This window comes from Mauremys mutica, chromosome 1, assembly GCF_020497125.1.
Source record: "Mauremys mutica isolate MM-2020 ecotype Southern chromosome 1, ASM2049712v1, whole genome shotgun sequence".
Taxonomy (NCBI): Eukaryota; Metazoa; Chordata; order Testudines; family Geoemydidae; genus Mauremys; species Mauremys mutica.
In genome coordinates, this window is record NC_059072.1 from 254,044,496 (window position 1) to 254,071,088 (window position 26,593).

Genomic DNA, 26,593 nt, shown 5'->3' on the forward strand with positions numbered 1-26,593 from the left:
TTTGGTTTAGTTTGCTGTCTGAGTCAGGTGAGGGAGGAAGAATCATGCAAGATGTAATGCTCCTTAAAAGAGGTTACAAGTACTGTAATTGGAGGATATTCCACTCTATGAAATGTTCTTGTGTTTTGCTTTCTTTTTTTTTTTGAGGAAAGTGACTGGGAGGCAGGCTAACAACTATAGAAAACAAAATATACTTTGGAAAATTATAACTAATCTTTCTTTTTAGAGCTCCTGTGTCACCTCTATAGTCTGGGTTTCTCTTGGATGATGATGGGCAGTTCTTGCTTTATTTTAAAATCCACTATGTTAGGCATTATAATGAAGTGACGGAGGCAGCACTGTAAAAAGGCTCTGATGTGTAGTGCTGACATTTGCAGAAGAACTTGCCTTGTTTGTAACTGAGTTTGGGGGTATGTGGTCAACAGTATATCCCTTATACTTGGGCTTTCTCATTGAAAGCCTAAGGACATTTGTTGTCATGAGGACAATGACACTGAGGAGTAATGAGAGTATGTTAAGCTGCAGGGCTGCTGTCCCCTTGTACTGGATACCAAAGTCAAAGGCTTGTCCCTGCTTCCTGCATTTGATTTAGATTTATGTTTGATGCTGGCTAGGCTTTCAGAGTCAAGTTATGCCAGGAGGAGACCAGTTACAAGGGGGAGTACATTTTTGGAATAATCCTTTTAAGAAAAGGCATAATATTAGTTATGATAAAACCAAATAATCCTCAACCTAACAAGTGAGTACACTTTTAGGGGCATGCATAGAGTCTTTCACATATACATACCTCTTGGCTTAGGCAGGGCTAATCACTTGAGGTAGTGCAGTACATATATACTGTATTTCTTGAGCTTCAAAATTCACAGTAGCTTTTAAATGACGTGGTTGGTATTTTAGGAATACCACTTCCGAGCAGCAGGTGTTTGTGAGTATTCAGATACCTTTCCTAGGAGGTAATTACTTTAGCTGTTCCTGTGTTAATGAATCTTCCTGTAAGCTTGTATCCTTGTTGCTCATGCTTAGGTGTGTGTTAATAAGAGAGGACATGGTGAAGAGATATTAAAAGGATACTGGCATGTAGTTTAGACCTATAATTTGATGCCAATTAACGTGGCAAGAATCTGAAGGTGAAGGTGTGGGGGGGGGAGGAAGGGGGGATTGGTCTGGATTTATAAAAACAAAAGCCTCTCCAGCTATCATGTGAAAAAATCCATTGTTTCTCTCTCATTCCTCCTGGCTCTCCAACAGGGTCATTCAGACAGTAGCTACTAGCCCTGAGTGAGTAAAAATGCACTTGCGTGCGGTCTAGCGTTTCTATTACTGGGCTTTGCAGCAGCACTAGTGAACTGCCAACCCCTAATCGCAGAGTCATGCTAACGTCCTCAGTGATGCTGATGCATAATCAATCAAACAAAAAACCACAATGTCAACCTCTGTTAGAAGTACAAGGAAAGATGAAAAATCAATATTTGACAAATGAAAAAAGAAAAAAATCAATGGGAAAACCATTTATTTTCAAATCTCCATCCAAGAGGACATCACAATGAAAATGGAGGGGGAGGGGGATTAAAACTTTAATGTATGGGATAGTGTTCAGCTGATCATAATTCACTCTCCCTGTAGTACATATACATTAAGCCTGTGGAAAAGGACAGCTCTATGATGAATCTGTGGAGTCACTGGAAACCACCTGCTTAATTGTGTGTTTTGTGGGAGGGGAGACGGGTTTTGTGTGGGTTTGTGGCTGTATTTTGACACTTAGTATAGTACAGTATATTCTGGCCACTGAAATCTGCTGCATACTCAATAAGTAAATCTAAATGTTTGTCTTCACTTTTGGCCTCTTACGTGGAGGAGAGAGGAAGCATTGTAATCAATGAATGCTTGTCAGGAGTTCTCCTGGAACTTCTCAACTTCCTGTTTGTTTCCAGAAGAAAAATAACTTTTTTTGTTTGTTGCATTGCAGTGAAGAGATATATCAGGAAAGGCATTCCCAATGAGCATCGTGCGCTGATCTGGATGATTGTAAGTGGAGCCCAGGCCAACATGGAACAAAACCCTGGATACTATAATAAACTTCTTGAGGGAGAGAAGAGTGACACGCTGGTGGAAGCAATTAAGACAGGTTATGTCCTAATAGTTATTGACTATATGTATAAACATGTGTTGTTAAGTAAGAGTTACAGATTAAATTGTGTGTGACAGTAAAGCTGTGTTTCTGTAAATGTTTAGTAGTGGTTTAATAATGATTAATGTGAAAACTAGAATAGCCACAAACTCTGTAATAACACCACTCTCTTGAGACTCAACAATGCTCCTTCCAAACTTAAAATGAATGGGCAGGTGGTGGTGGTAAGTAGATTGCGGTTACTTGATATTCAGACTGAGCCAACTGTAATAATGACATTTTTCTAAAGAAGCTGACACACAAATTGGCATAGTTCTGTGATTGTTTCATTGTGCACTGCCGTCCTCAGTGTCAGCACAGCTGTAAAGTTGTTTCATTAGGATGACAGTTCCAGCAGGCATTCTTTTTCTTTTTTTGTGACTATTGAAAGAATCAGGTGCTTTAAGTTAGAGTTGTACCAAACTTTATCTTAGCAATGGGTAATTGACTTGGCTTTGTAACAATTTTGTCTTTGGCCAAATAACATTTTTTCCAGCTTTCAATTTTAAAACAAAATACTAGCAGCAGTTTGTGGGAGTTTTGCCTTACATACCTGAGTAAGGCATTTTGGAACTGCATTTCCAGACTCCTGCAGGAAGAATGTCCAGACCAGAAATCATCAAGCTTCAGTATTCCCTTGCTGAATTGTGAGCTGCAGTTTAGGGGTGTGTAGGGGGAGCAACTAAGATGATTGTCTAAGGTCAGCCTCACCAGTGGCCTCTAGAGAGCAAAGGCAATGAGAGCAATCCCTCTGCAATGCTAGGCAGTAAAACGAGGGATCTCACCAGGACAGCAGGTGACTGTTTGGCTAAGTCAGTCTGTGAAACAAAGCACCGTGTTGGGATGAGGAGCAAAGGGAACACAAATGAGTTGTAAGAAGAAATAAAGAGGGAGGTAAAGACAAACAGGGAGAATTGGAGATGATGGGAATTAAAATGAATAGTGAATAAGCGAATAAGGAACTGAAAAAACAGGATTGAGCTCTGAGAAGAGGAAGAGAGATGGTGAGGGTGGAGTGTCCCAGAGCTTGGGCTCCAGCCTGAGGCCAACCGTCTGTACAACAATATTTAGCGCCACAGCCCAAGCCCGAGTCAATTGACCCAGCCCAGTGACAGCCATGCCATGGTCTTTTATCTCTGTGTAGCTGTATAAGAAATAGAAGACAATAGCTGGGAGGCCATAGGAAAAAATGGTTAGAGGTGAAAGAATAACATGAGCCTATGTGAGAGGGTAGGAGAAAATAGAAAAAAAAATTGATATACCCAATTTTTTAAATTTCATGAAACTTTGTGATCCTGTCCACTATTCAGATATTTGGCTTCATCTGAATGTCATTTCAGTGTAATTTGTCTGTTTAATTTTAATATTCAGCCATTCAGTGCATTCCTGCTTTATATTAAATATTTCTAATGCTGCGATAGATTTAAAAGGTAAAGTAAAGAAAAATATGTAGTCTTGTTAATATTCGCTTCACAAATCTGTAATTCGTGTGATTCTCTCAAAATATTCTGGCAATCATGCTCCCCAAAGTGCTGTAGCTTTAGCACTAAGATAATAGTTTTACCTAAGATAATACTATTAGCACCATCAAAGCAAGGAAAATGAATCTGAGAATCTCATTTTAATCATTACCACAACTTGACGATGGCAACAAAATTTAGGACCTAAAGGTTCAAGGACAAGTAGAAAGAACTCCAAACTTATTGGGTTTAAAAACGCATGATATGAGGGCCTGACTTGTGATTTTTGAATGCTTGTGGTTGGCAGTACTGCAGTGGAGGAAGAAATACAACAATATATTTTATTATTTCTGTAAATGCAGAAATAATGCACATGCAGAATACTAAATATTGTAGACATGTTAAAAGAACTTTCTGCTCACAAAGAGTCTATGGTTCTGGTAAACAACCTACAAATAAGGTTGCCAGGCATCCGGTTTTTGAGCAGAATGCCCGGTCAAAAAGAGACCCTGGCGACCCCAGTCAGCACCTCTAACTGGGCTGTTAAAAGTCCGTCAGCAGCCCAGCGGAGCTAAGGCAGGCCTGGTCTACATTACACATTTAAACCGATTTTAACGCTGCACCCGTCCACACAACGAGGCCCTTTATATCGATATAAAGGGCTCTTTAAACCGGTTTCTGTACTCCTCCCTGACGAGAGGAGTAGCGCTGAAATCGGTATTACCATATCGGATTAGAGTTAGTGTGGCTGCAAATCGACAGTATTGGCCTCCGGGTGGTATCCCACAGTGCACCATTGTGACCGCTCTGGACAGCAATCTGAACTCGGATGCACTGGCCAGGTAGACAGGAAAAGCCCCGCGAACTTTTGAATTTCATTTCCTGTTTGCCCAGCGTGGCGCTCTGATCAGCACGGGTGGCGATGCAGTCCCAAATACAAAAAGAGCTCCAGCATGGACCGTACGGGAGATGCTGGATCTGATTGCTGTATGGGGAGGCAAATCTGTTCTATCACAGCTCCGTTACAGAAGACGAAATGCCAAAGCATTTGAAAAATATCTCCAGACAGAGGCCACAGCAGGGACTCAGCACAGTGCTGCGTGAGAAGCGTAACGGAAAGCCAAAGAATCAAATGGACACTCATGGAGGGAGGGAGGGGGTACTGAGGACTCCAGCTATCCCACAGTCCCCTCAGTCTCCGAAAAGCATTTGCATTCTTGGCTGAGCTCCCAATGCCTGTAGGGTCAAACACATTGTCCGGGGTGGTTCAGGGTATAGCTCGTCAATTTACCCCTCCTCCGCTCCCCCCCCCCCCGGAAAGAAAAGGGGAAAAAAATCGTTTCTTGACTTTTTTTCAATGTCACCCTATGTCTACTGAATGCTGCTGGTAGACGCGATGCTGCGTCAGTGAACAGCAGCATCTTCTCCCCCCACTCCCCGGTGGCAGATGGTACAATATGACTGCTATCCAGCGTCATCATTAGCCCCTGAGTGCTCCTGGCTGGCCTCAGGTGAGGTCGGCCAGGGGCACCTGGGTAAAAATAGGAATGACTCCTGGTCATTCCCAGTAGATGGTACAGAACGGCTGGTAACAGTCTTCATCATAGCAGCTGGGGGCTGAGCTCCATCAGCCCCCGCCCTTCATGTCTAAAGAAAAGATTCTGTACTGCCTGGACTATCATAGCAGCGGGATGCTGGGCTCCTCTCCCCCTCACCGTTTAATGTCCTGCCTGGACTATCATAGCAGCGGGATGCTGCCTCCCCCTCATTTTATCTCACTAACAAGTCAGTGTATTTTATTCCTGCATTCTTTATTACTTCATCACACAAATGGGGGGACACTGCAACGGTAGCTCAGGAGGGTTGAGGGAGCAGAGAAGCAATGGGTGGGGTTGTTGCAGGGACACCTCCTAGAATGGCATGCAGCTCATCATTTCTGCGGGATCTGACACGGAGCGGCTGTGCTCTCTGGTTCTCTGATACACTGGTTCGCTAGTACACTTGCCCCATATTCTAGGCAGGACTGACTCTATTTTTAGATACCATAAAGGAGGGATTGACTCGGGGAGTCATTCCCATTTTTGTCTTTGCGCCCCCGGCCGACCTCAGCCAGGGGCACCCATGACAGCAGCAGACAGTACAGTACAGAACGACTGATAACCGTCTCTGCTATCATGCAAAAGCAAATGAATGCTGCTGTGTAGTGCTGCAGTATCGCCTCTGTCAGCGACATCCAGTACACATACGGTGACAGTGTCAAAAGGCAAAACAGGCTCCATGGTTGCCATGCTATGGCGTCTGCCAGGGCAATCCAGGGAAAAAGGGCGCGAAATGATTGTCTGCCGTTGCTTTCCCAGAGGAAGGATGAGTGACGACATTTACCCAGAATCACCCGCAACAATGATTTTTGCCCCATCAGGCACTGGGATCTCAACCCAGAATTCCAAGGGGCGGGGGAGACTGCGGGAACTATGGGATAGCTACGGAATAGCTACCCACAGTGCAACGCTCCAGAAATCGACGCTAGCCTCGGACCATGGATGCACACCACCGATTTAATGTGCTTAGTGTCGCCGCGTGCGCTTGACTTTATACAATCTGTTTTACAAAACCGGTTTATGTAAAATCGGAATAATCCCGTAGTGTAGACATACCCGCAGGCTCCCTGATTACCCTGGCTCCGTGCAGCTCCTGGATGTGACTGGCATGTCCCTCTGGGCCTTAGGCACAGGTGTGATCAGGGAAGCTCTGTGCACTGCCCCAAGCGCTGCCTCCGCAGCTCTCATTGGCTGGGAGCAGTGGCCAATGGGAACTGCAGGGGCGGCACCTGTGGGCATGGGCAGTGCACACTGCGGAGAGCCACCTGACCGTGCCTCCACCTAGGGGCTGGACATGGCAGCCGCTTCCAAATGCAAGGATGGGGAAGAAGAACAACCAAAAGCATCATGAATGAACAGAACAATGTAGCATCCATCACGTTAATCCTGTAACTTTTTTGTCATTAAACTAGACAGATGGTCCAGTATGTTAATGGGCATTGTGTGTGAAGTGGGAAGGATCCATGTATTACGATGAGCTGGAAAAGTGTGGAACAATGAGATGAAGAAAGAATGCATGTCTGGTTGTCAAAATCCCCCAGATGTCTCAGAATCCTGTAGAAAGGCATTCAGCTTTAGGTCTGAATATTTGTATCTAATTGCTGCAAAAATTGCTTCTACAGTTCTTATTCCAGTTTTTTTAAAACATTTCATCATCTCATGCTGCATGGTCCTGGGCCTCAATATTTATTTCTGAATGAGGTGTAAAAAATGCTGTAATGATGACAAAGGAGAGAGAAACGTGCAAAGGGTTTTCCTCATCAGGATTGCAACAAAGAAATAAATTGAGAGAGAAATTACTTGGCTGATTTGTTTCCTGCATTTGATAACACCGTTGTTGTGCCAGCTTGTATTATTAATGCACCATTATTTTAATTTTTAAAAAATATGACTTAGAACATTTACTAGGAACAGATTGCAGAGGGGCGGCTAGCCTCTTCCCAACGTTCCTCTCCTGCTCTCACCCTCTTCAACCTCAGCCCCTTGTGCAGCTCTGTTAAGGTCACTGGGGCTACGCTTGGCCATAGAGTCTGACTATGCAGAGCTCATTGCAGGATTGGGGCTTAACTGTCTTCACTGCCTGGTCAAATGTATTTCAAACTGTAGGGTTATGGTTTTTAAAAAAATTAAATGTTGCTTTCCCATCTGTATGTAAAAAAACAAATTAAGGTTAATGGAAAACTGATTTTTTTTTAAATTCTGTCTTGGATATGAAGTTTTCCTACATCCTTCTAGAAAACTTGCAGTGTTTCTTGATGATTGGTTTTGGCCTTTCTAGAAAAGGTGGGTAAATTCTGCACTCCCACTGACACTTTAGCTATTGTACTCTGGTTCCTTTTTAAATTACTGTATAATACTCTAAAGGCCTTAGCCCTCAGGATGATGTAGTTGTTACTAAATGTAATGTGATGTGTTAAAATCCTTCATAAAATCAGGCAAATTTCCCCCACCTCTGTTGTAAAATGTGCTGTGGCAATGGAAAATACAACTGGAGTTGACACTTTAATCATGTGGCCTTCCTCAAGTTGTACAATTAATACATTTGTTTGAATCAGCTTCTGATATAGTTGTTTTTTTTTAATCTACATAACTGAATGGGAAACACCATATCTGAAATGTCAGTTCTAATCTCTCCCTCAACTTCCAAAGTGTACTTTAATAAATTTATTCTGGTTATATGACAAAAAGCTGGCATCTTAGAGATCCTCTGACCTGCTTACTTAATGCTCCAGTAAAGGATCAACATTTTAAACAGAACAACAACAAATTCCTTTTTTGTGTTGTTAATAATAAGATTTTATATTGCACTTTATTGGAAAAATGTGTGTGGTTTAGTAAAATATGGATTGTCTTTGTGGTGGAAAAGCTTTCACATCAAGTACGTTCACAGGAGATGTGTTAACAAGAGGATAGGTATTTAGAAATTTGGTCACCCTTTTTAGCATACCCAGAGGAAAAGGGCTCCTCATCCAGCAAGCCAGAGTCTTTAGCCTGGTTCTTTGGATATTAACCTGATCCTGAAAAATTAATCAGTAATGTGCAGTGTAGTGTGTGAACATTTTATTGTAACTTTACTGTAAGAAAGAGGTGGTTTTTTTTTTAAAGTATTCTGATTATGCAGATACCACACTGCTATTTCTACCAACAGAAACAAAACAAGTTTTCTGTAGCCTATAACTATCAGACTGTCACACAAGCTTGTTGGGGTTATTGTTCTCCTTGATTTTTAAATTTGCATGGGAAGTGAATTACAGTATTTCCCTGTCCCACGACTCCATAACTGATTGATTGACTTTAAAAGGAAGAAGTGGTGATTAGGGCAATGAATTTATCTTGGCTGTGAATTCCCTGGCACAAACCATGATTTTTACCAGTTTTCTTCTTAGATTCTCCCAGTTTAAGCTTTTGTCATGGAAGCCAGTCATAACAAACTGTTTCCTTTACGAAGGAAAAGCAGTAAGATAAAATATCTCCTAGGATGTACAGAGGTCAGGCATATCTGTGTGGGATGCTATAGTTAGACTTGCTTATTCAAACATTTTGGTTATATTTAAATAATTTAGTGTGGCCTTGGGTATTGAACACCATAAAAGTGAAGTTGCTTTTGTTGTCATTTTAAATTAAATCCAGTTGCCAGAATATTGACCAGTTTTTGCATAGTGGCCTCTATTTTCCAAAAGCGAGTAGTGATTTTTAGGTGTTCAACTTGAGACCTCTTAAAGTGGCCTGATTTTTTCAGAAAGTGAGACCTTTTTGCAAATTTAGGTTGTGGGTCCTTAAAGCTGAGCAGGTGGTGATTAACTTGATTAAAGGGACAGTATCAGTTTAAAAATCTGTATGGATGAATGTGCACTGTGCTCCAGAGAGCAATAAAGATCCTGCAACAAGTTGATGACACGTGTGTGTGTGTGTGTGTCTAATATGTGCAGTTACACATAGATGCATGTGCACATACTCATGAGTTTGCATGTGTAATTATATATTCATTTAATTTATACAAACTGCCTTATTTGCTTAAATAGCCCTGAAAAGTTAAATTTATTTTTCACTATTCATGCTGCTTGTTATTGTCCTTCTTTTCTCTCTGTTTAAACAATAGACCACTTCACTTTTGTATTTAATCCACTTCTAGACACTTTCATTGTTTTATGTGTATAGTAAACATTGCAGCAAACAGGTTTAGGTTTTTCCATTAGAATTAAAAAAAAAAACCAAAAAACCAAAAAAAAAGATATATTTATTTCCTTTAAAGTATGAGCATATTTTCATAGAATTTAAATTTTGGACCAAATTTGATCTGACAGTGCCTCTTTCAGGAATTACTGCTTTTAAATTGTTTAATCACAGATCAGATGTAAGACTAAACTTGAAGTACATGGGTAGGCATCTCTGCGCTCTTTGAAAAATCTCCTTCTGTGTAACCTTGCATGAGTAAAGAAGCAGATTTTTCCCCCCCCCAGGATGTAACAATGTGTAATTGCATTTTTTTTTTTTATTTTTTTTATTTTTAGGTTAGAGTCAAACACATATGATCAGTCATGAGAACAGAATCTTTTAAAAAATGAACTGTTTAGGGCTAATCCACATAGATAAGTTCAGCAAAAGGCAACTCTGATTCATTGAAAACTAAACCGATCTATTGTGAGAATATCACTTCTCAGTGCTGCAGCTAATACCTTAGCACTGCGCTAGATAAATTCGGTACATAGTGTGTTAGTTTAAATTGCTGAAGAGGGTTACGTGAAATGTAATAAATTCCTGGGATTTGCCATAAATCAGTCTCTGCCTTGAATTCTGCTTGAGACTGTAAGTCACCCTGAGCCTAGAGAGATCATTCTTTCTAGGAATGGATCTCTTTTGAATGTAGGCCAATGAACTAAAATAGGGGTTTGAGGTCGTTTCTTGCTAACTTCATCTACCAGACTCCTTTTCTCTGAGCCCATGGTCAGATTTCAGTTGTACATCTTACAAGGCTAAGAATTATTAGGGAGCATGGCAACATGGCTTAAATTTGGTCCTTTCATTTTTTTTCTAGACATGAACAGAACATTTCCAGATAATGTACAGTTCCGCAAAACTGCTAATCCCTGTTTACAGCAGACACTCTACAATGTATTAGTAGCATATGGGCACCATAATAAAACAGTGGGATACTGCCAGGTACGTAACTTCTTATAGACATTTAAAAAGATACTCCAAGACATTCACAATATCATTGTTGCTAATTTTAAAGTACATTTTTGGGCGATAGGCAAGGTTGTGGGGAAGGCTAAACATAGTCATATAAACAGTTGCTAATAGTATCTTTCCGATCTCATATTTGAGCCATTTTAAATGTAATAATTTTAAGCAAGGTCAAGTAGCAATGTGTGCTTACTCAATTTCCTTCCTTTTCAAGTGAATTAATTGGTTTCATTCACTAAAGGTGAACAGTAAACTAAAAAAATGGTGTCCTGTTTTGCTACTTGGTGTTCTAGAAAGGCATGGTCTTGGTTTCCATTGTCTTTCTGGAGAACTTTTTTGGGTAGAGGAGAACTAGTGGTCATATGACATTAACAAATGGTCTAAATCTAGTTTGCGTGGATTTGGTTGTAACATTAAACATTAAACTCAAACTCCTGCCAAACATGTAGGAGGAAAATTTGTTTGTGTAAAATTCAACCTCATAACTCTTAGAGAACTGAGAATGCTCCTGCTCCAGTTCTCTAGTCCTTTACAGGTTCCTGTGGAAGATACAAGGAAGGAAAATATTTGGTGTTTCTAAGGTTAAAAAACAAGCAGAAAAACCTTTAAAAAATAGAAATAACTTTGTGGCTATCTTTGCACGTCATAAAGGAACAGTAACTGGCACAATCAAAAACTCTCTTCTGTTCAATTCAGGTTTGAAGTCTCCCTTTTCTCCTTCCCTGTTGCATTGCAGTTATATGCACTTACATGTGTTTTGTACCAGTCAAGAAAACTGATATAATAAAATAAAAATAACAAGCCTCTATTAAAGAATATAAATTACATTTACTGAATTGCAGCTCATTTAATTTAGTATAGAAGGAGATTGATCTAGGTTTAAGAATCATTATCAAAGTCGCTGAAATCTGACTTACTATTTGGCCCTGACATATTGCAGTACTGAGGTTAATAATGGTAATTTTGAAATGTGGCAGTAAAAGTTCCTTGTGGTTTTTTTTCCATATATAACATTTCATCCAAAGAGAACAAAGCTTTTAAAACTATATTCTTTTAAGATTTTTCAGAAGAATGCAAAGGGTCAATTTCTGATCCATGTATTTGCAGAATCAGGCCTCTAAATAAAGCAAGACAGATATATGAAGAGATGCATATTACTTTACATTAAAACCTTGTTACTCTGCACAGAAACACCCATTTAAGTCTCATTAAAAAGAGGCCAAGGGACTTTTCCCCCCCCTTGTTCCCTCAAAAGATGAGTTATCCATCAAGGTTATAACTACATAAACCAAGGGCTGGAGCCTCCCCTCCTATACTTGTGATAAATCAGTGTATGTCTTAGAAAACTGGCTATTGTCCTAGTAAAGCAGCGAACTTCATCAAGATAAATGGTGACATGCACCACATAATGGGACCAGGAGTCCTCTGAAATAGTAGACAATTAAGGTGAACCCTTCCACCCACCCCCAATTCTTTGTGTGTTTCTTCCTGGCTTGCACTATATACTAACTGTAGATCCTCCACACCACACTAGCGTTATCAAAACATTTCTCTGGAGAGTCACCACTGAAAAGTTCCCAACCAGGGAGTTAAAGTTTCTAATTGCCATTCTGTACCATAGTCCTATGGAATTCTCACCAATGTGTGTACAGCTAGTGAAATTCTTTGCTTTGTGAATATTTTCTAAAGATTAGGCTTTTGTGCCTGCTATGTTAAGTGCTAAATAGTCTCTTATCACCATGGATGCAGTTATCAAACTATCTGGCAGCATGGGAACTGAATAGCTGTCTTCACAGGCAGAAAGCCAAGCACCCCAGATGCAACACAGACCCAGGCAACTTCAGCAATTTGTAAAAGTTCAACTACTAATATAGAAGTTTAAGGATTTGAAAATAAATGTCTAGAACAGAGTGAATATTTTAAAATTCAAATGTGCAGAGACTGTTTTGACATTGTATATCAAAAGACAAGTGAGTAAAGCCACTTGAATCCAAGAAATTGGATGTCAGTCAAGACAAGAACTTTTGGTTTCCAAAATCCTTTGAGCGTTTCAGTTCTGGCAGTGCTTTTCTTGCTTGAGCTGTAGCTGGCATTGCTTATTGGGTACAGTGAGACAATGTTACTGCCTGTCCCCCTAGACAACCCTGGAGTGGAGAGCTTGGGGGGAAGAGGTCTGGGAGAATACAAAAGAAAAGGATGAAACTGGAGAGGATTTCTAAGATTAGCACTAAACAAGTGTAACTGACACGAGCCTCCACAGCCGGTAAATATTTAAAGACAATTTTACATTGGCTTTTTAAAAAATTTGTTGGGAATTGTGTGCTCTCATGCTGGTACACTATGTACTGTTTTAGATGCCATCTTGTTTATATCACAATAAATATACTTTAAAAAAAATCCTCTCACTCTAAAAGCCAAAATTGCATAAAATGCTATAAATGTAAATCATCCTAATGTTGCTAAAACTAACTGGTTGACTAAAGTAATATTATGGATTACTTAGAGAGAGTCTCTAAGGAAATTACTTAACCATATGCTTAATTTTAAGCACATGCTATTCCTTATTCAGGGCGTATATATTTTATACATCTTCTCTCCACTGATACATTGCCATGAAAAGCCCAGCACATTGTACTATCAGGATGTGGCCAATTAATGCTTTACATATATAGCTCTAACTCCCACACTTTGTGTGTCTGCCTGTTGTAGGTTGTAAGGCAGGAACTATGGCTTCCTTGGTGATTTGAAAGGCATCTAGCATAATGTAGGTGCAAATAGAAACAATAAATACTGTTTTAGTTCTGGACAAAAATAGTTTAAATAGCTACATAGACTGCACTGTAAAACCTGGTGGAATTACAACTCTGCTGCTTCCTATTTGCTTTCCTAAACTGCATTTGTAGTTTCAACTGGATGGGCCATGCTCCACCTATAGCTGTAAGGTAGTGTTACTGCACACTATTAAGCACCTATTTTGTGAGTTTCACTCCAGAGATAGCTACATTTCAGTGTTGGTCAAAGTAATAATCTATTTTGTTGTTTGGAAAGGGCTTTGGGATTTTTTAAAATAAAAAGTCTATACATTATTTTTTAATTTCTTAGTGCTTTAATTTTTTTTTCTCCCCTGGCTTCCATGGGCTTTCATTGCCCAGGAGTAGCAGCGTTAATCAATTGGTAGACTGTGTTAATAGATTTCCTCTATCCTGTCCATTTTGTGAATTGTAATGATCCTGTCTCTGGTATCTTTCAAGGAAGATGCAGGCACAATGCTTTTCCTTTTATTTCACTCAATCAGTACTTTGAAGTTCATGTTTGGTATTATGAAGTTAAACAGGAAGCTTTTGAGGTAAGTGGAGAAATTATAAAAGCTTTCTTTTTATTTCAGGGCATGAATTTCATAGCTGGATACCTGATTCTTATTACAAAGAATGAAGAGGAATCCTTTTGGTTGTTAGATGCTCTCATTGGACGAATATTGCCTGGTATGCTAGTGGCTCTTATTTTATCTGTACATTAGAGCTTGGGTTTTATTTTCCCTTTGTATTCATTTTTATTTATAGAAGCCCTATGTGGCAAGATAAGCCTTGTTGTTTAACTTCAATGGTCTGCTTAGTTTGTAGGGATCTAATTCTGCCCTGATTTCAGTGTGGGTGTACAGGATGCAAGTCGAAACAAATTGAAACTAAAACACTGGTCTTTAGACAACAAAGTAGTAAGAAACTGAAATCTGATCAGCTGGTGTAGAATTGTTTTAATTTGTAACACATATCTTGCTTTTCACCCATCACTACCATGGTTTTATATTTCCAGGGGCTCAATGCTAGGCAAGAGGCCAGGGCTTATGGGAGTGCCTGGGACTTTAGCAGTTTTCCTTGGCCTGTGGGAAACAATATGATGGAAAGATTGAAGCAATTGGTCTCAAGTGAAGGAAGGGTATGAGTCTCATTGCAGTGTGAGCATCTTGTGCTGGCCATTACATAAAGTAGCAGATTATGATGCTACTGAAAGGAGGCAGCTTGGCCTTTCTTTACAGCTAGTTGATAAGGTCTGCAAGAAGATTGTGTTAGCGCCGAGGAACTGTTAAGTCAGTGGTTCCAAGCCTTTTCCATACTGTGACCCTGTTGTACAACAAAAAAAAATGTCAGGATCCTCTTCCCATCAGGCTGTAAAGAAAAGGAGGGTGGTTTGTAACCTTCCTGGAGGTCATGATCCCTATGTGTAGAAACCATGAGTTTAAAATTATTCAGATGTGACCAAGTGGACATTTCCTCCCTCAATTTTTTTTAATAGATTGCATGAGCACTCCAACTAGGGATTTAACACTAAAGCCCATGAAGGAGGAATGGATGCCCCATGAATTCCCATAAGTACAGTGCACACTTTTATTCAGGTGTATATGGTGCCTAAAATTTCGTACAGTGGCTTACCAAGGGTAGGTTTTGACATTCCCTTATCTGGCCTACTTTTGCTGTTGAAGAGCTTTCTTGAACTGCTATCCTGAAGGGCTGGAGGCTGAACATATTATTAAAATATCAAATTATTGTATGACAGTAACATCCAGAATTGTGCTTGACTTTTTTTGCCAGAGCTTTGGATGTCTAGAGCTATTCTCATTTAAGATGTAAAGAAATAAAATTACATTTTTCTTTTGTTCAAAGGAAAGACTTTGAGGAGGAAGGAAAGAGAACTGGTGTAATTGTTGCTGATGGCACTAACAGCAAAAATAATTCTCGAGGTTAAATAAGTCATGTAACAAACTAAATCAATTTTTACTTGCATGTAGAGATGATCAGAATTGTTCAGTTCATAAAAGGCCTATTTTAAGACTGTGTGGATAGAAACTACTTCTGAAACAAATGAAGAAAGCATATAGAAGCCTGGCTAAATCAACATAAGAAATTTGAGACTATAAAATGGGTGGCCACACCCGGCCCACCAGCCAATTTAATCCGTCCCTCAAGCTTCCACTGGGGAGTTGGGTCTGGGGCTTGTCCCGCTCCCGCGCTCCAGCTAGGAAGCGGGCTTGGCGGCCACTCTACATGGCTCCCGGAAGCAGTGGCATGTCCCCATTCTGGCTCCTACGTTTAGGGGCAGCCAGGAGGCTCGTGCGTTGCCCCTGCTCCAAGCACCACTCCTGCAGCTCCTATTGGCCGCAGTTCCCAGCCAATGGGAGCTGCAGGGGTGGCACCTGCGGACGGGGCAGCGCATAGAGCCGCCTGGCCACACCTCCACATAGGACCCAGAGGGGAGACATGCCGCTGCTTCTGGGAGCTGCTTGAGGTAAGCGCTTCCCAGAGCCTGCACTCCTGAGTCCCTCCTGCGCCCCAACCCCCTGCCCCAGCCCTGATCTTCCCCATCCCTTCTGCCCTCAGAACCCCTTGATCTCAGCCTGGAGCAGCCTCCCGCACCCCAAACCCCTCATCTCCAGCCCCACCCCAGAGCCCTACACCCCCAGCCAGAGCCCTCACCCCCTCCTTCATCCCAACCCCAATTTCATGAGCATTCATGGCTCACGATACAATTTCCATACCCAGATGTGGCCTTTGGGCCAAAAAGTTTGCCCTCCCCTGCTATAAAACTTATGATTAGGTTTGTTAATTATTTGTAATTACAGCACAGTCACTAAAATAACAGTAGCCAATTTCACTGTATTCTATATAGCTTATACTGCATATAGCAAGCCCCCTGTTGGAACGTGTAGAAGAATGAAGTTATCTAGGATGTGATCCAATGGGGGTCTTCTCATTGACTTCAGTAGACATTGGATCAGGCACCTGATGAAAGGCAGTGTGATTGTACAGTGAAGTTTAGCACTTATTCCATGATTTTGTTTTTAGTCATTTATAATTTTTCATTTTTCTCCGGGATAGAGGAGTGGATTCATAGGTCTGGGAGATTCAGGACTCTCTTCATCTGTCCCTTTATGGAATTTGTTTTGATAGGACTCCATGAAGCCTGTAGCTCTTCAGCACCTTGCTCCTAAACTTGGCAAATATGTTAATGAGAAAAGGCACTCTTGTTTCATTTTCCTATTTGTTTTTATGGCCCTTTTCCTAGTCTAGTAGCGGCATTGATTAGTACAGACTCATAGTGTGAGAGGCAATGGGACAAATCACATTAAATAGGGTATTTAAAATAAATATAGACACATTTATACATTATCTGGGTTCTAGCTACAGACTTTATCTTTTTAAAATATCATTGTTATTGGGTAATGCAAGACTTTCTTTTAAGATTTTTTTGTCAGTGGTTGCACAGCTTTGCTGCGGATTTCCAAGACAGTTCTTTGATGTTATCAGTGCTGGCATTTACCCTGACTACCAGAAATTGAATTGTTCTCTTTTTATAAAAGTTTAAAGCATAACAGGTAAAATAATTGGAGTAATTGCACAGAAGTGTAATGAGTGTCTTAGGTCGTGTATGTGCTGGAGAAATTTACCCTGATAAGTGATTGCTCCCCCTCAATTGGATGTTAAAGTGAGGCATATTTCAAGCAAAAGTGCTTCAGCTGACTGTCAGGTAACCAAATTAACATGGCATTTACTCCAGGACTTTGTAGGGGTAAGCAGTAACTGAGTCTCACTCATTGCAGATCAAATTGATCGAGTACCAGTGTGGATGCATCTTGCTGGCACAGATGATGGGCTGTTAATTTTGACAACTCTAACATCTGGCAAATCTACTTTAGTTTGCCAGCTGAGAATTCACTCTTTGTTCCTCCCTCTTCTGTACCACCTCCACTCCATCTAATCTACCTCTATTCCCCCTGCATCACACCAGAAATGCTTCCAGATCATGCCCTTCTCTGTAATCCTGGAAATGCCTTCCCTTCTACTAGTGTCCTCCTGATACCCTATGTCATTGAGTCATTTATGGATCACAAGTAAGGCTATGATTTAGTCACGGATTCCATGACTTTTCTGGACCTCGATGATGTCTTCAGCTTCAGCTGTCGGGCTGAAGCTGGGGCTGCAGCCGGGGCCATGCACTCTCCTCGCAGTTTCCCAGGGCCATGTGTGCCTCCCCCGCCAGGCTGTGGCTGGGGATGCAGCTGGGGCCGTGCATCGCCAGTCACATAGTTGCGGCCAGCTCCAGAGTGGGGGCTGAGCCTCCTGCCATGGTGAGGGGCTTGGCCTATCTGCCTTGGGACTCCATTCCTCCCCCCTACCTAGCCCTACCCCACCCCCTTCCCGCCGGTTATTTTTAGTAAAGTCATGAACAGGTCACAGGTTCCCGTGAATTTTTGTTTATTGCCTGTGACCTGTCCGAGACTTTTACTAAAAATAACCATGACAAAATCTTAGCCTTAGTCATAAGCAAAAAAACAAATGAAGCATAAACGATTGAAGTTTCTACTGAAGACAAGCCCGTTGAGTAAATTCTAGAAGTTCAGGGGTTAGGAGTAAAACTCCTTTAAAAGCAGTGAGAGACACACCAGAATTGTTTCTAGCAGACTGAAGTATCCCGGTATGGGGAGGTCTTTATCTACAAATTCACTTTGCAATATTGTATGCAAGCATATGCCTAGAGCAGTTGATGACGGAGAGTGGACTAAATATTCCAAGGAACCACTGTGGGTTGACAAGCATAAAACTGACTCAAACTCAGACCGAGCATAAGTACTCTTAGTTCGAATTTAGTATTTTGCATACTCTTTTATGCCTACTCTTGCTGTTGAGAAATATTGGCATCTTCACTTTAGAAAGCATCAGGTAGTGGTTAACTTTGCTAACCTTAGTAGTTGATGTTAAATACAAAGTGACATATTATTTGACTAGTTTTCTTTCTCTGTGCTCATGAATAAATGTGATGTTGGAGATCGCATTAAACTTGCACTGGGATTTCAGATACTCCCTGAAAACCGCAGTTTGGCTGTGATTGTTTTGATTTTCCTATGGTCCTTTTTCTGAAAGCAGGGGTGGTTATGAAATATAGGCCTAGGAGAATCGAAATTTTGCCTCATGAGCAACGAAAAATGGGATTTCATCTGCTATGCCCTGTGAAGATATGTTTCAAACTATGGAATGATCACCCAATTGGAAGGAGGGGGGGGGAGAGAGAGAGAGAGAGGGGTGAGGCTAACCTGTGTTATTTGCTATGGCAGAAAATGTGGCATGAGACAACATCAATTTAGATTGAGTGGAACGCCTATGTACAGCAGAGGTGCTGGATTCAATGTTATGACACTAGGAAGGCAAGGAAGTTGCAGATTATAGGTATGCAATTATGCAGTTACTCAGTTTAGTTATGCATATATTAAACACTAAACTGAGTAACTGCATAATTGCATACCTATAATCTGCAACTTCCTTGCCTTCCTAGTGTCATAAAATCCTCACTTCTCAAGTCCATCATCAACGTTCTAAACGCTTCAGAGCAGGGACCTGTCACTTCTGAAACACTTAGCATTCCTGTAGATGGTGTAAAATAATAATCCTAATGTTTATTCAGCACCTTATTGAACTAAAATTAGTTGCACATTTATTTCCTCCTTTTAGCAAATTTGTTTTAATACTTGGACAGAGCACTGTGAAATCCCTAAGCATAGAGCTAGGTGAGTAAGTAGTTGTATGTTTAAAATATCTTCCTCAAAAGGGAAGTGGAGTCTTCATGGAACATTTCATTCAGCTGGGTAGGAAAAAGACTTGCTAGACCTGAATAGCACAAGTTCTAGACTGAATTCACAAGCAGCTGGGTGGCATGCAGGAGAGTATAATGTGTTGAAGGAATGTGGTCCTTCTCAGACAAGGTTTGAAAACCAGAGATGGATGTCTGTGGTATAGGAGGATCCTTGTGAGGCTATGATGCTATGTTTACAAAAGTCACTAATGACAAGTATGCTTTTCACCACTGGTAAAATGGCCTGGAAAAGAAGTCAAAAGTCAAAAGCTTTTACTTTGTGGCTATATCCCCACAAAAACAGAGAGTCTGCACATCTTGAATTGTTCTGTGATGCTGGTTGAACCTGCTGGGTCAGCTTCACTGAGCTACTAGATTGCCTGCTGGCAAAGTTGCCTCACTTTCCTGTTTTGAGAGCTGCTATTCAGAAGTGAGACACTAACCATGTGTAGTTGTCTCTGAAACTTAATGTAAGGCCTGTCACAAGGGGAGACAGGCATACATGGTTTATAGATCAGATTATGGTCTATAAACCAGGTGCAAGGAGGCATACATATTTGATTACTAGCCTTTAGCAGCTGAAATGAAAGCAAGTTTCTTTGAACGTTACAGGGCAGTTGTATTATCTAGGAGTTAAATATATTGTCCTGTTAAGCTGAAGGTGGCATGAGGTCTTAGGTATATATTTAGAAATCCTGATGAGCCTGAAATACTACTTACTTCTAAATTTGAACTGCCAGAAAATTCAGAAGATTTGGACAGTGGGAGATCATTGACTTACATTCTCTGCTTTAATGTGACTCCTTTGTTATTTTTATTCTTGGACTAATTTTGTTTCCTGTGCATAACTCTGAAAAATCAAACAATACTTCAATAGTAAGAGAATATATTTTGTTAGAGAGTGCCACACTTTTGTTGGGAATCATTAAGAAAGGAATAGATAATAAGACAGAACATATCCTATTGGCTCTGTATGAATTCATGGTACACCCACATCTTGAATACTGCATGCAGATTTGGTTGCCCTATCTCAAAAAAGATGTATTGGAATTGGAAAAAGTACAGAAAAGGTCAACAAAAATGATTAGGGGTATGGAACAGCTTCTGTATGAGGAGAGATTAATAAGAATGGGACTTTTCATCTTGGAAAAGAGATGGCTAAGGGGAGGGATATGATAGAGGTCTATTAAAATCATGATAAGGAAGTGTTATTTACTGCTTTTCATAACCCAAGAACTAGGAGTCACTAAATGAAATTAATAGACAGCAGGTTTAAAACAAACAAAAGGAAGTATTTCCTCATACAACGCACTGTCAACCTGTGGAACTCTTTGCCAGGGAATGTTGTGAAGGCCAAGACTATAACAGAGTTAAAAAAAGAACTAGATAAGTTCATGGAGGGTAGAGGTCCCTCAATGGCAATTAGCCAGGATTGGCAGGGGGATGCAAAACCATGCTCTAAAGTGTCCCTATTCTGCATTTCCCAGTATCTGGGCGACGGGATGGATCACTTGATGATTACCTGTTTTAATCATTCCTTTTGATGCACCTGGCATTTGCCACTGTTGGAAGACAGCAAAGAATCCTGTGGCACCTTATAGACTAACAGACGTAAGTCTACTAACAGACTACGTCTGTTAGTCTATAAGGTGCCACAGGATTCTTTGCTGCTTCTACAGAACCAGACTAACACGGCTACCCCTCTGATGTTGGAAGACAGGATACTGCGCTAGATGGACCATTGGTCTGACCCAGTATGGCTGTTCTTATGTCTTAAACCCAGTTTTCTATGGACATGAGGAGGCTAGAATGTAAAAATCCTTGGGTTTAGCCTGGCTATGAAATATACTTAAGATCCAGTCCACAATACAAACTTGCACAAAGGTAGTAAGTTGAGGACTGTTGTGTTGAGTCAGGTTCCTCGACGTGGTTGTGTTTATACTGCAGGCAAGATCTAAGTGGCTTATTCCCCCTAAAGGTTAAGCATGCCTGTCTCCTTGTTAAGGGTTTTATATTAATATCATTTATAGATTCATAGATTCCAGGGCCAGAAGGGAGCATTGTGATTATCGTCTGACTTCCTCTATACCACAGGTCATGGAACTTCCCCAAAACAATTCCTAGAGCATATCTTTCCAATATTGATTTAAAAAATGGTCAGTGATGAAGAATCCACTATGACCCTTGCTAAATTGTTCCAATGGTTAATTACTCTCATCTTATTTCCAGTCTGAAATTGTCTAGCTTCAACTTCCAGCCATTGGATCATGTTGTTATACCTTTCTCTGTTAGATCGAAGAGCCCATTAATAAATATTTGTTCTCCATATAGCTACTTATAAACTGTAATCAAGCCATCCCTTAACTTTCTCTTCCTTAAGCTAAATATATTGAGCTCTTTGAGTCTATCACTATAGGACATATTTTCTAATCCTTTAGAGAGACAAGGTCGGTGAGGTAATATCTTTTATTGGACCAACTTGTGTTGGTGAGAGAGACAAGCTTTCAAAATCAAATCCTTTAATCATTCTCATGGTTCTTCTCTGAGCCCTCTCCAACTTACCAACTTCCTTCTTGAATTGTAGACACCAGAACTCGGCACAGTATTCCAGCAGCTGTCACACCACTGCTAAATATAGAGGTAAAAGAACCTCTCCACTCAAGATTCTGCTGCTTGCGCATCCCAGGATCTTGATAGTTTCTTTGGCCACAGCGTCACAGTGGGAACTCATGTTCAGCTGATTATGTACCTCAACCCCCAAATCTTTTTCAGCATCACTGCTTCCCAGGATAGTCCCCCTTCCTGTAAGATATATAGATTTACATTTAGCCTTATTAAAATGCATATTGTTTGCTTGCACCCAGTTTGCCAAGTGATCTGGATCCTCAAACAGAAACATGTTTTGAACACTTCTGCCTTTTCTGCATTGGTATCGATAATTTTACCATTTCCATCTTGTAATGGACCAATACTGTTGTCATGATTTTTTTTTATTCCTAATATATTTTAAAAACTCCTTATTGTCCTTAACTCTGCTGTAAATTTCTTCAGGTTTCCCTTTGCTTTCCTTATCAATTTTCTAACTTCCTATTTATATTCATTACTATCAACTTCCTCTTTTTTCCATTTGTTTTATCTGTATATTTTATAGCTGCCTTCACTTCCCCTCTAAACCAGGTCATTTTTTTAAATCAGCCTGGCTTTCTTTCTCAATTTTGCGGGGGGCAAGGGGGGAATACAATAAGGTATTCTTAAATTATTCCCAATTATCATTCACACTCTTTGAATTAAATTCTTCCTTTAACCTGATTTGGCTATTTATTGTTTTTAGCTTTGTGAAATTGGCCTTATTAAACATCACGTTTATATATTACTGGTCTGGACTTTCATTCTGCTTGCATGTTATAAGTGTGTTCAAGTCATGATCACTTGTACCTAAGCTACCATTAATTTTTAGTTCTGTGATCAGTTCTTCTTTATCTGTTAAGACGAGGTATAACACAGAATTCCCTCTTGTTGGTGGCTAAGTTTTTTTGAGTTACGAAATTGTCATCTAGAAATTGTCATTTAGAAATTCCAAGGAGGTTTTAATGCTGACAGCATGAGACCTCCAGCATGTCACTCAAATTGAAGTGTCCCATGATTGCCCAGTTTTCCCCCCTGTACATGAGGGGAGGGATAGCTCAGTGGTTTGAGCATTGGCCTGCTAAACCCAGGGTTGTGAGTTCAATCCTTGAGGGGGCCATTTGGGGAACTGGGGTAAAAATCTGGAGAGATTGGTCCTGCTTTGAGCAGGTGGTTGGACTAGATGACCTCCTGAGGTCCCTTCCAACCCTAACATTCTATGATTCTAAGGAGGTAGTCATCCTGTTTCTTAGTGTCATTTGGTGGTCAGTAGCAGGTACCAATTAATGCCCCATCTTGTGCTTTATCTGTGAGGACATTGATCCATAATCATTCAAGATCATTTTCTTCTGAGATCTCAGATTTTTAACATTCCAGTGGTGCGAAACATCTTGTCATATTTTAGTAGTACCAACTAGACCAAATTTATGCTCACAAATGAGCAGTTCCAGTTCCTCTTGTTTGTTACTCAGGCTCCTAGTATTGGTGTATAGACAATTAAAGAATCTCTTGTCTTCATATCCTTTGGCTCCTTGATGGATTTTGTTTTCAACATCTCAGTTTTGTGCTGAGTGTTCGTATCTTCCCTCTTCTTACTCTCCCCTTTTGCTATTAGTTTTACCCCCTCCTGACTAATCTAGTCAGCCTGTCCCCGAGGAAATTGGTCTCCCTTCTACTGGGGTGGAGGACATCCAAACTATACAGTTCTCTCTACCTGTAGGAGGTGGACCAATGTGCCACAAAACCAAAATCCCCTACCCTACACCACTTACCTAGCCAGCAATTCACTTCCAGAATCTTCTGTTTTCTGTCTTCCTTTACTTCTAGGACAGGAACGACCTCAGAGATGATTGCTTTGGCTACGTCTACACTACCCGCCGTATCGGCGGGTAGCGATCGATTTTTCAGGGATCGATATATCGCGTCTCATCTAGACGCGATATATCGATCCCCGAACGCGCTTATATCGATTCCGGAACTCCTCCACCGCGAACGGCGGTGGCGGCGTCGATATGGAGAGCCCCGGAGATCGATCCCGCGCCGTGAGGACGGGTAAGTTATCGATATAAGATACTTCGACTTCAGCTACGTTATTCACGTAGCTGAAGTTGCGTATCTTATATCGATTTTTCCCCTTAGTGTAGACCAGCCCTTTGACATTCTTCTTCTTTTTCTTCAGCATCCTTCTGATTACCCTGAAATAATCTATCTGTGAGAGATCCCACAGTACAGTGTCATTAGTGCAGATATGAACCATCTGAGGGCCAGAGCTTTGTGGCCTTTAGCAGGAACTCTGTTTACTCAGGGGCCCGAGGTCTAGCTATCTATGCAGCCTGTACCCAGAGAACAAACCAAGCAGCCCACAGATGGACCAAATGCACTGCCCACTATGTCCTGTGACCTCCAAGCACAGACTTTAGCTACTGTCACTGAAATTCCTGTTAGCTGCCTCTGTTAGTGACTCCTGAGGCTTGAGTTGAACCTCTTAAGCCTTCTGTGCAGGGCTGGCTCCAGGCACCAGCTAAGGAAGCTGGTGCTTGTGGTGGCCAATTCAAAGGGGTGGCACTCCGTCCGGTATCGGGGCGGCCCCTCCGGGTCTTTGGTGGGAATTCGGAGGCGGGTCCCTCATTCCCTCTCTTCCTCTTTGAGCTGCTGCCGAAGTGCAGCGGAGGAGAGGGAGTGAAGGACCCGCCGCCGAAGAAGCGGCACGTTTGAGCTGCTGCCGAAGTGCCACCGCTCGTCCTTTTTTTGGGGGGCTGCTTGGGGCGGCAGAAAAGCTGGAGTCAGCCCTGCTTCTGTGGCAGTACTCTGGAGAGATCCACAGCTGTTTCCATGACCTAGATATGTTAATAGTTATATCAGTAAAAGTCCTGCTGTGGATGCAGTTACACTTGTATAAAGATGTCAATATAGTACCCGTTATCAATATAGTAATTCCCCTTTCTGTACAGGAATATCTGTACTACTATAAAGCGCCTTGTACTGGTATACCTGCATCCGCACTAAGGGGTTGTCGCTTTAATTATACTGGTACAGTTAAAGCCATACAACTTGCTAGAGTGGACAAGGCCAAAATGAATAATTTACCTTGTTCCTTGTGGCAGACATCTCTTGACTTTCTAACAGCAGAACTTCCACTTTGGGGGCTCCATGTAATGTCCTTATGCACATATGAATGTATATATGCATCTTCCTAAACAGCTCATTTTAGAATTCTCTAGTCTTTGATGTTACCAGCCACTGCTTTGAGCTATATTTTGATTATCTCAACCTTGTGTCAATATTACCGCCTTTTTTCTTCTGTGGTATATTTCCAAACAAACATTCGTCTCTATCTATTCCTCCCATTGTTAACAAATGATCATTAATATTTTTATTTTTCAGCTGACTTATGGTATTGCAAACTTCTGAAAAAGATTAATTAAAAACTCCATCTTGTTTTGTTCATTAGTCTGAGTTACAGCTTTATCGATGCAACCTTTCTAAGCATATTGCTTGGACAGGTCACCCAAGAAATATAGGACACATGCTGGCAGAATATAAAGTGAGACTACAGATGATTGGTTGAAGTTTAATGCCAGGCTATTCTAAACATAATTTTAACTCAGACTGATTTACTGATTTACTTGTAAATTCTTAGAAAATTCATTTATATACTCTCAGTAAGTGCTGTAAGTTTGTGTGTGTATTTCAAACATAAAAGACTGAATCCCTGTTTTAGATACAAATATTCATAGATTTAGGCCAAAAGGGAACATTACATCATCAAGTCTGACCCCCTGTATGACATAGGCCATAGAATTTAAATCCAGTTACCCCTGCATTGAGCCCAGTTATTTGGGTTTGACTGAAGCATGTCTTCCAGAAAAGCATCCAGTCTTGATTTGAAGACATCAAGATATGGAGAATCCACAACTTCACTTAGTAGTTTGTTCCAATGGTTAATTTTCCTTCACTGTGGGTTTTTTTTTTTTAAAGCCTCATTTCTAATTTTGAATTTGTCTGGCTTAATCTTCCAGCCATTGCTGCTGCTTAAGCCTTTTCCCACTAGATTGAAGAGTCTGTTAGCACCTAGTATTTTCTCCCTGTGAAGGTACTTACACACTAAGCTAGACAGATTGAGCTCTCTAAGTCTCTCACTGTAAGGCATTTTTATAGCCCTAAATCTTTTCAGCACTCTTTCCAATTTTTCAACACCCTTCTTAAAAGGTGGACATCAGTATTCCAGTATCAATCACACCAATGCCATATACAGAGGTAAAAGAACCTCCCTTACTCTTATTCAGCAGTAACCTGCTTATACAGCTAAGGATTGCATTGGCTCTTTTTTGCAACAGCATCACACTGTCAGCTCATGTTGAATTGCTTCTCCACTATGATCCCTAAATCCTTTTCACATCCCCTTTCAAAACAGAACTCAATTTTAACTGTGGAATTGGTTTAACTGGTGTCTCCATAATTTAATTTAAATTATTAATTTAATAAAATAAAATAAAAAAGAATTTAAAACAAACCAAACAAACCCACACCAAGCAAAATTACTATTACTAAGACCTGGTCTACACTGGGTGGGGGGATTGATCTAAGTTATGCAACTTCAGCTACTTGAATAACGTAGCTGAAGTCGATGTACTTAGACCTACTCACCGCGGTGTCTTCACTGCAGTGAGTTGACTGCTGCTGCTCCCCTGTCGACTCTGCCTGCACCTCTTGTGGCGGTGGAGTACAGGAGTCGATCACTGCGTGCTGATCCGGCAGGTAGTGTAGACATACGCTTAGGTGGCGTTTTAACAGGTCATACTTCCTCAGCCACTTTTTCTGAACCCTGAGGCAACTCCACTAAATTTAGTGTATGCATTCTTCTGATAAGGAGGTTGCACCTCTCCTCTGGAGGCTTGCTGATTCTCTCACTAGTCTGCATCCTTTTAGGGGGAAAAGAC

The 26,593-nt window shown here is 40.8% G+C and overlaps 1 protein-coding gene across 1 annotated transcript in view; it reads left to right on the top strand.

Annotated features, from left to right (window-relative positions):
- GRTP1 (growth hormone regulated TBC protein 1) overlaps positions 1–26,593 on the top strand; it is a 56,368-nt gene that overhangs the window by 8,379 nt on the left and 21,396 nt on the right. The window contains exons 3-5 of the mRNA XM_045007414.1: positions 1,967–2,125; positions 10,261–10,385; positions 13,795–13,891. Of these exons, the coding sequence (XP_044863349.1) occupies positions 1,967–2,125; positions 10,261–10,385; positions 13,795–13,891 (381 nt within the window). The remainder of the gene's footprint in view (positions 1–1,966; positions 2,126–10,260; positions 10,386–13,794; positions 13,892–26,593) is intronic.